General features: G+C 34.3%; 1 protein-coding gene across 1 annotated transcript; it reads left to right on the top strand.

Annotated features, from left to right (window-relative positions):
- Window positions 1-689: 689 nt before the first annotated feature.
- On the top strand, window positions 690-13,654 carry LOC108465300 (vacuolar protein sorting-associated protein 41 homolog). The gene is made up of 19 exons (XM_017765623.2): window positions 690-1,188; window positions 1,416-1,685; window positions 1,772-1,951; window positions 2,136-2,396; window positions 2,839-2,971; window positions 3,058-3,148; window positions 4,062-4,164; window positions 4,439-4,542; window positions 9,586-9,679; window positions 9,785-9,940; window positions 10,035-10,097; window positions 10,233-10,298; window positions 10,648-10,848; window positions 11,567-11,644; window positions 11,723-11,842; window positions 11,930-12,010; window positions 12,377-12,462; window positions 12,830-12,911; window positions 12,989-13,654. The coding sequence occupies exons 1-19, from the start codon at window positions 931-933 to the stop codon at window positions 13,409-13,411; spliced, it is 2,850 nt and encodes a 949-aa protein (XP_017621112.1). The 5' UTR covers window positions 690-930; the 3' UTR covers window positions 13,412-13,654.
- The last annotated feature ends 930 nt before the right edge of the window (window positions 13,655-14,584 follow it).

Here is a 14,584-nt window from a genome sequence, read left to right as displayed (position 1 = left end):
GTCACTTCTAGTCATACTATGCTTATTACTTAGCTACTATTTCAGGTCAATAGTTCCAACAAAAGTTTTGAGGCTACCACCACCAACACCTTCTTTGAAACCTTCACTTCATTAAAACCATAACGAAAACCTCCTTTTTTGGAGTAAATTATATTAATAGTCACTAAATTATAGAAAATTATAAAATAATTATTAAATTATTAATAAATTTATTTTTTAGTCACTTAACTATGACAAGTTACAAGAGAGCTATTCAACTATTCAATTTTTGTCTTCTTTTGTTCATCTAACTATTTTGAATTTTTGAGTGTTTCCATTTTACACAACTAAATTGAAAATAAATTAAGAGTACATGAATATTCAAGAATATTAGAGAGCATGTGACAAAGAAAGTAATTTTTTAACAAACATGATCAGATATGTCATTTCACAGATTTCATCCTCGATCAGCTGTGAAAAAAGTACTCATCTTTTTTATTTTAAAAATTTTTACTCAACAAACTCTTATAAACTTTCATTGATCAAATATTACAATTATTAAAAGAGAGTTCGGGTTTAAAAAAAAAATCTTAAATAACAATTCAAATTTTCGAAAAAAAAAAATCATTTATATCAAATAATTTTGAATGCTCATTTACATCAACATCAAAGTTCTCTGATAGAAATCCCCAGATGGAACAAGAATAAAATAATAATAATAAATGAAAAGGTCCAAAAAGGGTGTGGAAATAAAAAAATAAAGAAAAAAACACAGACAAGTAAAATGAACACAGTTGGCAGTTGGCACCCATCATTGGTCACCGTCCCCTTTGTTTGCTAGCAAATAAATAAAATTTTAATTAACTAAACCAAATTAAAGCCGCAAACCCCACTCAGATCCTTCTATTCCGTTTTTTTTTTTTTCGTTTCTCAATTCCCGGAATCCTTCAAATGTCTCTGTTTCCATCGGATAACGGCGCCGAAGGTGAAGACGAGCGAGACGAAGAAGAAGAAGATGACGTTGAAGATGAAGAAGAGGAAGAGGAAGAAGAAGAAGAAGAGCCGAGGCTTAAGTATCAAAGAATGGGAGGAAGCATACCTTCTTTTCTATCTAACGAAGCTGCGTCGTGTATCGCCGTCGCCGAACGCATGATCGCACTCGGAACGTACGACGGAACTATTCATATCCTCGACTTTTTGGGAAATCAGGTGAAGGTTTTTTTTTTTTTGTTTTCCCATCACTTTTGATATTATATTTCGTTTTTGAATCTTAAAAATTTCATTAGTAACTTCACTTGAATTCAAAATATTAGTGAGTATATATATATTTGACTGGTGAGTGGACTTTAGTAAGCTATTCGGCTGTTGTGATTAATGTTGGAAGAGAAGAATTCTTTTTTGTTTGTTTGTTTGAAGTTTTGTTTGGTTGTTTGTAGGTTAAGGCATTTGCTGCTCATTCAGCTGCAGTGAATGAGCTTAGTTTTGATAAAGAAGGTGAATATATAGGAAGCTGTTCTGATGATGGTTCTGTTGTAATAAATAGTCTTTTCACCGACGAGAAATTGAAATTTGAATATTATCGTCCTATGAAAGCAATTGCTCTTGATCCTGATTATGCAAGAAAATCATCTAGGAGATTCGTAGCTGGTGGCTTGGCAGGTCACTTATATTTTAATACCAAAAAGTGGCTTGGCTATAAGGATCAGGTTTGTGGTGCTTGATTGACCTTGATATATTTGAAAATGGATATCTTTCTAAATTCTTGACATTTTATATTTTAACTGGATTTTAGGTTTTGCACTCGGGCGAAGGACCAATCCATGCTGTAAAATGGCGTACAAGTCTCGTTGCTTGGGCTAATAATGTAGGTGTAAAAGTTTACGATGCTGCAAATGATCAGCGGATTACATTTATAGAAAGACCAAGATGCAGTCCTCATCCTGAAGTTTTGCTTCCTCATTTGGTTTGGCAGGTTAGTCAATGATTAAAATGAGATATGTTGGAAGTTGTTCAGACTATGTAGATTTTCTAAAATTTAAACGGCAATGTCATTTTCCATTTTCTTTTTGAAGTTTTCACTTCCCTAATTTTCCATGAAGCATGATACTGTTGCTTCTCGTTATTGCTATTGTTCTTTGTTTGAACTTTGCATTCAGGATGATACTTTATTGGTGATTGGTTGGGGAACCTCTGTCAAGATTGCAGCAATAAGAACAAACTTGAATAATGGAGCCAATGGAACATATAGGCATGTTACAATGTCTAACATGAACCAAGTAGATATTGTTGCATCTTTTCAGACTAGCTATTTCATATCAGGAATTGCTCCTTTTGGTGATGCTTTGGTTCTTCTAGCTTATATTCCTAGTGAAGAAGACGGAGAGAATGGATTTAGTAGCACAATACCATCACGACAGGTATAACATACATGTCCTTTGCATTTTAAATTCCAATAAGTACCTCATAATGGCGTGCACCCTCCTATTTTGAGGTTGGATCGTGCCATCTTTTGTCCATTACCTGTTTCAGATCTCAGAAATATGCCAACATATTTGAATGTAGTGACTCTATGCTTGACAGCAGCTGTGACTGTGGTTACTGTAACTACCCAAGTTGCTACTCTGATTTGAACTTTAAGGCTGTCTTTGTTTTGAAAGGAATTTAATTTATAAATCTTTTTTCAATATACGAGCACTTCTTTTGTTTTTCCTATTGCCCCTGAATTCAGTAATTCTGTGAGGAAGTGTATTATCAAATGAATCTGTCAGTTCTTTTCTCAGTAATGCTAGACCCCATACTTGTGAGGTCTTTTTGCAATTGTTATGATTCTCATTGCCATGCATGAATCTACTGAAGCAGGGTAGTGCACAGAGACCAGAGGTACGTGTAGTAACTTGGAACAATGATGAACTGGCAACAGATGCCCTACCTGTGCATGGCTTTGAGCACTACAAAGCAAAAGATTATTCCTTGGCGCATTCTCCCTTCTCAGGTTGTTAACTTTATTTTTTTAATTTTATGGACCTTTGGAAACAATTTACTGTCAATAATTAAGGTTTTTTTCTCCTACAAATGCAGGAAGCAGTTATGCTGGTGGACAGTGGGCTGCTGGTGATGAACCAATCTATTACATAGTATCACCAAAGGATGTTGTCATAGCAAAACCCAGGTTACTATTGATTCTTTGTACATTGTAGCTTCTAAAGATTATTATTGCTTCTTTTTCCAAATAAAAGGATCATGGTTTGCTTTAGCAATATGCATTAATAGCTAATTGCGTTTTGTATCAAATGTCTTCAGTGTCAATCTGGTCTTGGTTGCTTATTTATCTATGCTATATATAAATCTCCTAAATGAGTTAGTTTCATGAGTCAAGTAACACTAACTCAGTCAGGAAACAGAAAAAGAAATAAAGAAAGTAATCTATGTGAAATTAAGAGTATGTATGTTATTTAATATGCGATAAACACATTTAAAGAAAACTAACCACATCCTAAAATACTATTAAAACACTCGCATAGTGTGTTGCTATATCCTAGTTTATCATAAGGGATTTGAGTTTATGGATAATCTCTTCCCATAGTTGCTTTTTAGTTTTGCATTATAATTCCTGGAGCTTCTAATTTACTTAAATGATCTGACTTGGTGTGTAAATACATCTGTTGACCTATCCTTGCTTTTGAAGCTGACATAAAATTCACAAGCCTCTGTTGGGTGGTGTCAACATGATCTAAGAAAGTATATAGTACTATTATAACTGGCTACTTGACAAATGGATTTTAATAGTCAAACAATACTTATGAGGTGCATTCTCGTAGTACATGGCAAAAGGTTTATGGTAGGTAAGTGAATATTGTACTTTATCTTCAGATGAATGAAAATGAGGTGTATTCTCGTTGGGCACAATGAGTTTTATCTGAATTTTGGTCTCAAGATTCCCCTAACATGGACCTTGACCTGTTATGATGATACTTTGGATTTGTACATATTGTATTAGAATTTGTCCTATATCTTCTAAAGTACCTGCAGATATATTTTGCAAATCCTGCTTAGTTTTAGACCTATAAACTTTTTGATCCTAGGGATGCAGAGGATCACATTGCATGGCTTCTTCAGCATGGTCGGCATGCAAAAGCCTTAGCAGCAGCTGAGGCTGGTCAGGGACGGAGTGAACTCCTTGATGAGGTAATTTGGGTTCTTTTTCTTAATATATTTGGTAATGACTTCTCATGAGTTACCATACAAAGCTGCTGGCTGTTAGCATTCTTAATTCAACCTAATTATTCCTATAATATTAAAGATTTTGGCTGCTTATGATTTTATTTTAATGTTGAATTGTGGTAAATAATACCTTTTATTACTGATACAATTGTTTGCCTGGGTTTCTAATTTGTCGTCCATGTTAATGCCAAAAATTATTTTTATTGCTTTTTTACCTGCTAATTTGCTTTACATGTAGGTGGGATCAAAATACCTAGATCACTTGATTGTTGAAAGGAAATATACTGAGGCTGCATCCTTGTGTCCCAAATTGTTGCGAGGATCTGCTACAGCTTGGGAAAGGTGAAAGATTTCAAGAGAGCTTTGAATAAAATTGTACTTCTCTTATTAACTAAAGAATTGAACTTAAATAGAGAAAAAAAAGTCCTAATCCTAATTGGGAAAATAGTTCCCTTATTCTAATAAACTTATTAAAACATAAAAAGAAAATAGTTCCCTTATTCTAGTAAACTACTAAAAGATAAAAATATTTCTAGAATATGAATAAAACTTATTTATCCAAATAAGATTTATCTACCTAATTAAATTTAAAATATATACATATTTCAACACCCTCCCTCAAGTTGGTGCATATATATCAATCATGCCCAACTTGCTTACAAGAAAATCAAAGCTTGTCTTAGAGAGTCCTTTGGTAAGTATGTCAGCAATCTGTTGTTTTGAAGGAACAAACGGCATGCACACTTGGCCTTCTTCAATTTTTTCCTTGATAAAGTGTCTATCAATCTCAACATGTTTAGTTCTCATCATGTTGGACTGGGTTGTGAGCAATGCTAATGGCGCTTTGCTATCACAAGACAACTTCATTGGTGAAGTTATTGGTTTCTCACTCTTTCATAATTCTTTTTAACCAAACCATTTCACAAATTCCTTAAGCCATTGATCTAAACTCACCTCTGACTACTTCTTGCTACAACAGTTTGTTTTTGCTTCGCCAAGTCACAAGGTTTCCCAAACAAATGTACAAGATCCTGATGTAGATCTTCCATCATTATTGAGCCCGCCTAATCTGCATCTCATAAGCTTCAATTCCTCTTTGTTCGGATTTCTTGAAGAATAAGCCCTTTCCTTGAACTCTTCAAGTATCTTAGAATTCAAACACCGCTTCTTCATGTTCCTCCATTGGGGAGTACATAAATTGACTCACTAAGCTTATCGCAAAAGCTATGTCCGGCCTTGTATGTGATAAGTAAATTAACTTACCAACTAATCTTTGGTACGCCTTTATCAACTAATCGACCTTCTTTATTTTCAAATTTTACATTTGGATCAATTGGTGTGTCACCGGCGGCAACCACTCATCCCAAATTCTTTTAAAAGATCAATCACATATTTTTTCTGAGAGACTACAAGACCCTTCTTTGATCGAGCAACTTCCATTCCAAGAAAGTATTTCAAAGGAACCAAGTCTTTGATCTCAAACTCCAATGCTAGATGCTCCTTGAGACGCCTTATTTCATCCACATCATCTCCTCAGAAGAATGATATCATCGACATAAACTATAATAACAGCTATTCTACCTTTTGTGAATGTCGATAGAACATTGTGTGATCACTTGCCCTTGTGAGTAGCCTTGTCTTTTAACAACTTGAGTGAATCGTTCAAACCAAGCTCGAGGAGACCGCTTGCATCAGATAAAGATTTCTTGAGTTTACATACTCGAGTTCCAAATTTTTCTTCAAAACCCGGAGGAGGATCCATGTAAACTTCTTCTTCAAGTTTTCCATTTAGGAAAGCATTCTTCACATCTAGTTGTCTTTGTAAAGACCAATCAAGATTAACAAAGAATTGATAAAAGAACTCGACGGAATTTAATTTGGCCACCGGAGCAAATGTTTCAAGATAATCTATCCCGTATGTTTGAGTGTACCCTTTTGCTACCAACCGGCTTTGTATCTATCTAAAGATCCATCTGGTTTGAATTTGGTTGTGAACACCCATTTACGACCTAATGTTTTTTCCCTACAGGTAATTCCATTGTTTCCCATGTACTGTTTTTCAAGAGCACGATCTCCTCTAAAATAGCCTCCTTCCACTCGGGAACCCGTAAAGCATCTTTCACATTTTTGGTATTTGGACAAGATGTCGAGACACGAAACAAAGGTTGAGAATGTCAAGATAAGGCTTTATAGGATACAAAGTTAGACATGGGATATTTGACAATATTTCTAACACCTTTTCTTTTGGCAATTGGAATATCTAAATTAGAAAATTCATTGGCTGGATTATGAGTTTTACCTGGGCTTTTGACAGGATCTTGTGGGTCGAATTCTTGGTGATGAATCTGGTGGATTCCACTTTCTTGATTTCGATTTCTTCTTGAGTAAACAATTAACTCCTTTGTTTGTTCTTTATTTTCATGATCAGACTCTACACCTTCATCCTCCTTTTCATTAACATTAACATCATTAATTTTTGTGTTAATTATAAATTCGCCTTCCCTATTATTAGAATTCCTATGTTGTATATTCCTAGTCCCTTCTTGATCAATTATAGAATCTTCTTTAGTATAATTCCCTCCCTGAAGATTAGAATGAAAATAAGATTTTGTTTCAACAAATGTGACATCCATGGTAACTATAATCTTCCTATCAATTGGATCATAACATTTGTAACCCTTTTATTAGAAGCATAACCAACAAAGACACATTTTTTGCTCTAGGATCTAATTTACCTTGGTTGTGAAGATGAACAAAACACTACACCCAAAAACTCGGAGGGATAAATCTGTAATCAATTTAGAGTTAGGAAAGTTATCTTTAAAGAGACTAAAAGGAGTTCTATAATTTAGAATTTTACTGGGCATTCTATTAATAAGATATGTAGCTGTTAACAAGGCTTCGCCCAAAGATAACGTGGTACTTGACTAGTGAACATCAAGGCTCTAGTTACTTCCAAAAGATGTCGGTTTTTTCTTTCTGCAATCCCATTTTGTTGTGGTGTATTTGTACAAGAACTTTGGTGGACTATTCCATGTTTGGTTAAGAAAATACCTAATTGGTCGCTAAAAAATTCCCCACCATTGTCAGTTCGAAATACTTCTATTTTCACACCAAATTGTGTTTTCACCATAGCATAAAAAGACTGAAACACATTTTTAACTTCGGACTTATCTTTTAATAAAAACACCCAACAAAGTCGAGTATGATCATCAATAAATGTGACAAACCAACGTTTTCCTGAAAAAGTCGAGACTCTTGAAGGTCCCCAAACATCACTATGAATTAACGAAAAAGGTTTGGAGGCTTTATATTTTTGAGGTGGAAAGAATGACCGATGATGTTTAGCCAATTCACAAAATTCACAATGATATGAAGGACTTTTATTTTTAAATAGATTAGGTAACAAATATCTTAAATAATAAAAATTAGGATGTCCAAGCCTATAATGCCAAATCATAACCTTATCAAAATCAGAAACAGAATTTAAACATAAAGTAGTTGTTGGTTGACTTAGATGGTCGTCTTCAAGAAAGTAAATTCCACCAAATTCTTTAGCATTGCCAATCATCCTCCCCGAGACCATGTCCTGAAACTTACACATAGAGGAGTCAAATATAACATGACAATTTGAGTACTGGGATAATTTACTGACCGATATGAGATTACAAGCTAGATTTGGCACATGTAAAACATAATGTAAAACCAAAGAAGATGAAATTTTAACAGTGCCTTTCCCGGCTATTGCCGAGAAGGACCCATCTGCTTCTTTGATCTTTTTGTTTCCTGCGCAAGGTGTGTAAGTTGAAAAAAGAAAATGACTGCTAGTCATGTGATCACTAGCTCCGAATCAACGATCCATGTGTTTGTTTTACAAGGCTTGACACTGAAAAAATGCAAAAATCAAGACTGATTGGGCAAAGAGGAAGAAGGATTATTGGATGAGTTAGGAATAGAAGAATTCATCCGAAATTGTGGTGATTGAAAAAACTTGTGTAGATGCTCTAATTGTTCCTTAGTGAATGGAGACTCTTCCAGAGAACTTTGGTCCTCATAATTTCCATTAGTTGTTTGGAAAGCTCTGCTATCCCCTGATTGTGAACCACGACCATTGCCATTCTTTTTTCTTCCATTTGTCGGTTTCCCATGGAGCTTCCAACACGTTTCACGAGTGTGCCAATATTTTTTGCAGTGATCGCACCAAGGTTTTTTCTTTTTTTCACTATCATCATTATTTTTAATAGTTACAATAGCAGAATTATCATCATTAGCTTCAAACCCTGGCTTTAACATTACTTTTCTCCTTGTCTCCTCTTTTCTAACCTCAGAAAAAATCTCACGAAGTTTTGGAAGCCGTTTTTTTCCTAGGATCCGAGATCTCACTTCATCAAATTCTTTATTTAAACCAGCCAGAAACAAATAAGCTCTTTCATTCTCTTCTTTTTCATAGCTTTTACACCATCTCCGGACACTCCCATTCATCATTATAACACCGATCCAGTTCTTGCCAAAGAGACATCATCTCATTATAATAAAGAGTAACTTTTTTCCCTTGCCTAGCTTTCCACGCTTTTATTTTTAACACAAAAATCATGAAGCATTTTCTAAATCTGAATAGGTGTCTTTCACAACGTCCCAAACATCTTTAGCAGCTTGGGAGAAAAGAAAAGGTTTACCTATGGAAGCTTCCATGGAATTAATAAGCCACTTAATTACCATAGAATTTTCGACCTCCACTTGCTCATCTTTGGATCACCCACCGTGGTTGCTCAACTTCTCCATTTAAATGACCTAGCTTGCCGCCCATCAATTGCTAATTTTACGGACTGCAACCATTCCAGATAATTCTTGCCATTCAACTTGTAAGATGTCAGTTGAAAAGAAAGGTGAGACGCCTCTGTCCCTTGAGTCATTGTACTCTCGGTAGTTGTTTCAACTATAGAACTTTTTTTCTCTGTTTGATTGCTGGATCTCTTTGCTCCAGTGAAGGCTGTTTTAACCATGATGTTACTAGAGATTTTAACCTAGCTCTGATACCATGAAAGATTTCAAGAGAGCTTTGAATAAAATTGTACTTCTCTTATTAACTAAAGAATTGAACTTAAATAGAGAAAAAAAAGTCCTAATCCTAATTGGGAAAATAGTTCCCTTATTCTTATAAACTTACTAAAACATAAAAAGAAAATAGTTCCCTTATTCTATTAAACTACTAAAAGATAAAAATATTTCTAGAATATGAATAAAACTTATCTATCCAAATAAGATTTATCTACCTAATTAAATTTAAAATATATACATATTTCAACAAAAGGTACCAAAGGGCATTATATGTAACTATTTCCCTACATTTCTTGTTAATCACTTGCATTCAAATGCTTTTGACAGATGGATATTTCATTTTGCTCATCTCCGCCAGCTTCCTGTATTGGTTCCATATATACCTACTGAAAACCCAAGGCTGCGTGATACTGCTTATGAGGTTTGTTAGGACAACAACTCTGTGCAAATATTCATGTAGTCCACTTGTATGGCCTTTCATATATGTCAACTTGGAATTTAAAACTACCCTTTTGCTATGCTGCAGGTTGCACTTGTGGCCCTGGCAACAAATCCAGCCTTTCATATGGATCTATTATCAACTGTTAAATCTTGGCTACCTGTCATTTATTCTGCATTACCTGTTATTTCTGCGATAGAGCCACAGTTAAATACTTCATCAATGACTGATGCCCTCAAAGAGGTTTGTAAGGCAGTTTGTGAATATCTGATATGATTTGAGTGTTGAATCGGCTAATGGTTCATATGTTGAATTATCCTTAATTTTTTCTTGATAGGCACTTGCAGAGTTATATGTTGTTAATGGGCAGTATGAGAAAGCTTTTTCACTCTATGCTGATGTAAGTGTTTGGATGTAAATTTGTGCTCTTGTTACCTTTAAATTCATCCAATGTAAATTGTTTCAGCTAGTTTCCATCTATTCTCTAGTTGGATAGCTTGTATGTTAATTAGTTTACTTCTCTCGAGTTTTTCAGCTCATGAAGCCTGATATATTTGACTTCATTGAAAGGCACAACTTACATGATTCCATTCGTGAAAAGGTATGGTTATGGTCCTTATGGAGGAGCAGGTGCAATATCTGAGCTGCTTTGCCTTCTCATGAATGATTATTTTTTTATAGAATAACTTAATACCTGTTTCATTTAAGGCCAACCTGTGAAATTCTGAAATGGATGCGTTACATGATTTTACTACCTAGGTTGAAACTTGACCCTTTGATTTTCAATGATACTTAAAGTCAACACTATATAGTACATGCTCTTTGCACCATTTTGCATAAATAAAAACACTTCATGTACTTCCATTTTCCCTTTGTTGACATTCTAGGTAATTTTTTACTTAGTTTTTTATTCTATTATTGAAGTCCTTTCACTTATGTGTACGGTGCAGGTTGTCCAGTTGATGATGCTAGATTGTAAGCATGCTGTTTCTTTGTTGATCCAAAATAGGGACTTGATTACACCATCTGAAGTTGTTTCACAACTTTTGAGTTCTGGAAATAATTGTGATTCAAGATATTTCTTGCATTTATATCTGCATTCATTATTTGAAGTCAACCCACATGCTGGAAAGGATTATCATGATATGCAGGTATGTATGAGACAACTATGTTGGCATTTTAATAGCATTTATTTGAATATCGTGGGCTTCATTTACTCTGACAGTTCTCTATTATTTGATATTTGCAATAACTTTCTAGCTTCAAACCTTAGTTGTTCGGGCCAACAACCCAATGGAGCAAGTGGTAAAGAAGCTCTGTGTACTATGTTGGCACCCGAGACCAGGGTTCAAACCCTGTGTAAATAACTCTCCCTCTCCCCCAAAAATTATAATCATACCCCAAAAAAAAGGTTGTTGGGAGGTGAAATTTATTTCACCCTGTCTGTGCGGTCAATGGTGGAGAAGCAAAATTGCAGTAGGTTCCAAATTAGTCCGGATTAGTTTTGACAACATTAGACCAGCCATGGCAGCTGAACTTGTACTGTTTATATGGGTTTCAGTTGGCTGCTCAATTTAAGGCTGTAACCTGGACCATAAATTAAACCAGGCTATATAGTTTTGCTGGTCTGATCATCAGGTGTACCGCTTCTATGTGTTAAATTCAATCCAAATAAAGAAAAAGAGAAGGAAGAAACAAGAGTAAGATTTCCTATCGGTTGGGAATATGATCTTTCAATGCTTTATTTTGATGCTATGTTCGATATTTTATTGCATGTTTACTGAACATGTACATTCATGTGTGTAAGGTACTCGTTCTTATGTTGAGTGGATTTTCTAATAAATATTGTACTCTTATCTTGCCGTTTAGGTAGAGCTTTATGCTGAATATGATCCAAAGATGCTACTTCCTTTTCTTCGCAGTAGCCAACATTACACACTGGAGAAGGTTTGTATCTAAACGTTAGGTTATAATTGATGGCATAATAATTTTTCCATAAATGATGCCGTTGAAATTCATCCTCAGGCATATGAAATCTGTGTCAGAAGAGATCTTTTGAAGGAACAAGTATTCATCCTCGGAAGAATGGGAAATTCAAAACAAGCTCTTGCGGTCATCATAAATGAATTAGGAGATATAGAAGAGGTATTTTATGTCATTTTCAGTGTTCAGTCCTTCAGCTTTTAGCTTAACGATTGGTACTAACGAGAAAAGCCTTGTCATTTTCCCTAGGCTGTAGAATTTGTGAGCATGCAGCATGATGATGATCTTTGGGAAGAGTTGATTCAGCAATGCCTCCACAAACCCGAAATGGTAATGGCATAAAAACTAAAAGTATCTATACACCGTTAAATTTTTTCTGTTAAATTTATTGGTGTGACATTTTGAAACAAAAAATATTCATTTTGTAGTCATGTAGCTAAAAAGAAATAGACGTTGTAATGTACTTGAATTTAACAGAAGAACTTTCATTATATTAACAATTAGACTTACATTTCTTAATCCGAAAAGTAGAGAAACTAAATTCCTAAAAATAAAAGCAGGGGAGCTAAATTCCAATTGCACGAAAAATATAGTGACTTAAGAGTACATTTTAACCATATACTTATGATTTGTCATATTTATCTTTTGTTTTCCCATTTTTTTTTTTTTCATTTTACTACTCTCACTAATTGGCAGGTGGGTGTCTTATTGGAACACACTGTTGGCAATCTTGATCCTCTCTATATTGTAAACATAGTACCCAATGGCCTAGAGATTCCTCGGTTAGTATTCTTTCTCGAGTAAAATTTGCAAACCAAAGTGTGTAGCTAGCAGTTTGAATAACATCGTTTGGGTTTCGTAGTAAAAAATGGAGGAAAGGAAACCTGGTTCACCATCGAGAACTCGCATTTATCTGGTGGTTAACTGTCAAGTATTCATACATGTGTAAAAAGTTCATAGCTATTTGAGCTGTTGTTTTAATAAACTGACTTTACTATCGGTTAAGCATAGGCTGCTGGTCCTAGAAGAAACGTGGCTGAATGAACCAACTAGTCTAAGTCCCGAGTTGGTGGGATCTAATTCGAATCAATTTATTTACTTACAGTATGCGATCAGTTCTGTATATATTTGACTCCATTTTATTTTCAGGCTTAGGGATCGTCTAGTAAAAATTATAACAGATTACAGAACCGAAACTTCGCTTAGACATGGGTGCAATGATATTCTCAAGGTACTCGTACTCTTACAACACGTGTCGTAACTTTCAATCATTGAAACTTGAAATTAATGTAAATGCGAAATATACAGGCTGATTGTGTTGATCTGTTGGTTAAATACTACAAAGAAGCGAGACGTGCAGTTTACTTGAGCAATGAAGAAGACGATACTCGATCCAAGAGGGATGCAAGTGGAGCCTCTTTACCAATAGAGAAAACATCTAGCGTGAGAAACATGGTGGTTAAGTCTAAAACTAGAGGGGGTGGAAGATGTTGTTTGTGTTTCGATCCTTTCTCGATACAAAATGTATCGGTCATTGTGTTCTTTTGTTGTCATGCTTATCACACTACTTGCTTGACGGACTCTACTGACAGTAATAGCAACAAAAAAGGGACCGGACCGACTTCACAAGAGCCATACGGTTATGACAATGATGATGATGAGGATGAAGAAGACGACCAGGCCGGTGACCCCCGACTGCGATGTATTCTATGTACCACGGCGGCAAGTTGAGTTAACTTTCGTGTAGGTGTGGTCCGACAAATTTGGCTCTTGTGCAGGTAAAAAATTCATGATTCATATCTTTCCTTGGCCCATTCTCTTTGAATTGTTGTTGTGCTTCAATTATAGTGGCAATATATGTATTGTAGTCCCCTGTAATCATTGAAAAGTGTAATTAAATCCTTTTTGGCGGTTGATTTATATAATATATGTATACCTATGCAGTACCATGAAGAAAAGTTTTTTTTAATGAAATATATGTGATGTGATTTACGGTGAGTTCCAAACCAGAATCAGCTTTTGTTAATTTTAGATACCATAAATATGATCAATATCGTTAATAAAAAAAATAATCTACTTTTCCTAAATTTGGAACTTAGTACATATACTCTTATTTACTTGTAGTTTAGCTCCTCTACTTTTCTGACAAAATTTTGACTGGGTAGATGACTGGATTTGAATTTTAAAATGTGAAAAGTAGAGGGATTAAATTATAAAAAAAAAAAGTATCGAGACTGATGGCATATGATTGATGGGGAAGTAAACATGTTAAGTTGGTAAATTTTAACTGAAACTACTAATGACGATAATGGTTAGATTGGGATTTTTAAATTGAGAAAATTAGTGGATTGAATTTTTAACTTTTAAAGTATGGAGATTAAATATCAAACTTTTTAAAAGTACATAGACTAGCAAACTCAAAGCCTACTAAATATTACTTTTTAAGTAAGATTATTGCTAAGGGGAGCTTGATTTTTTTTGAAAAAGTTTTAAAAATGTCATCTATTTGGAGCTGATAAATATTTTAACTGGAAAGAGTTTTGTTTATTGACTCTACGAAGAGTTCAAAGTCTTCTATTCAAAGCTAACAAATTTCTTAATCGAATAAAGTTTTCTCTATCGACTGCAAAAAATTGAATACATAAAATAATTGATTCAACAAAATGGGAACATTTAAATTTTAATTCTTCTATTTACTTTTATTTTTCATAAAACAATTTTGAGTCTGAAGGGTAAAATTCTAAAAATAAAATAGAAGTACTAAATTATAAGCATAAAAATATAAAAATTGAAGCAAATTTTAACTCTCATTATTGGATCTGATATACATTATACAAAGGTTTAATTCACAATTCAACCTTTTAAAGTATACTTATTTTCTTACTATAGTATTTAAGCTTCTTT

The sequence above is a fragment of the Gossypium arboreum genome, chromosome 8 (assembly GCF_025698485.1).
Source record: "Gossypium arboreum isolate Shixiya-1 chromosome 8, ASM2569848v2, whole genome shotgun sequence".
Lineage (NCBI taxonomy): Eukaryota > Viridiplantae > Streptophyta > Magnoliopsida > Malvales > Malvaceae > Gossypium > Gossypium arboreum.
Note: the sequence above shows the minus strand (reverse complement) of the source record. Positions and strands in the feature narration are given on the sequence as shown.

Excerpts from the sequence above, each read along its gene's own strand:
- LOC108465300 (XM_017765623.2), top strand. The coding sequence starts at position 931 with ATGTCTCTGTTTCCATCGGATAACGGCGCCGAAGGTGAAGACGAGCGA. Across the intron at positions 2,972-3,057 it reads GGCGCATTCTCCCTTCTCAG|GAAGCAGTTATGCTGGTGGA; the intron begins GTTGTTAACTTT and ends CTACAAATGCAG. Across the intron at positions 9,680-9,784 it reads TGCGTGATACTGCTTATGAG|GTTGCACTTGTGGCCCTGGC; the intron begins GTTTGTTAGGAC and ends GCTATGCTGCAG.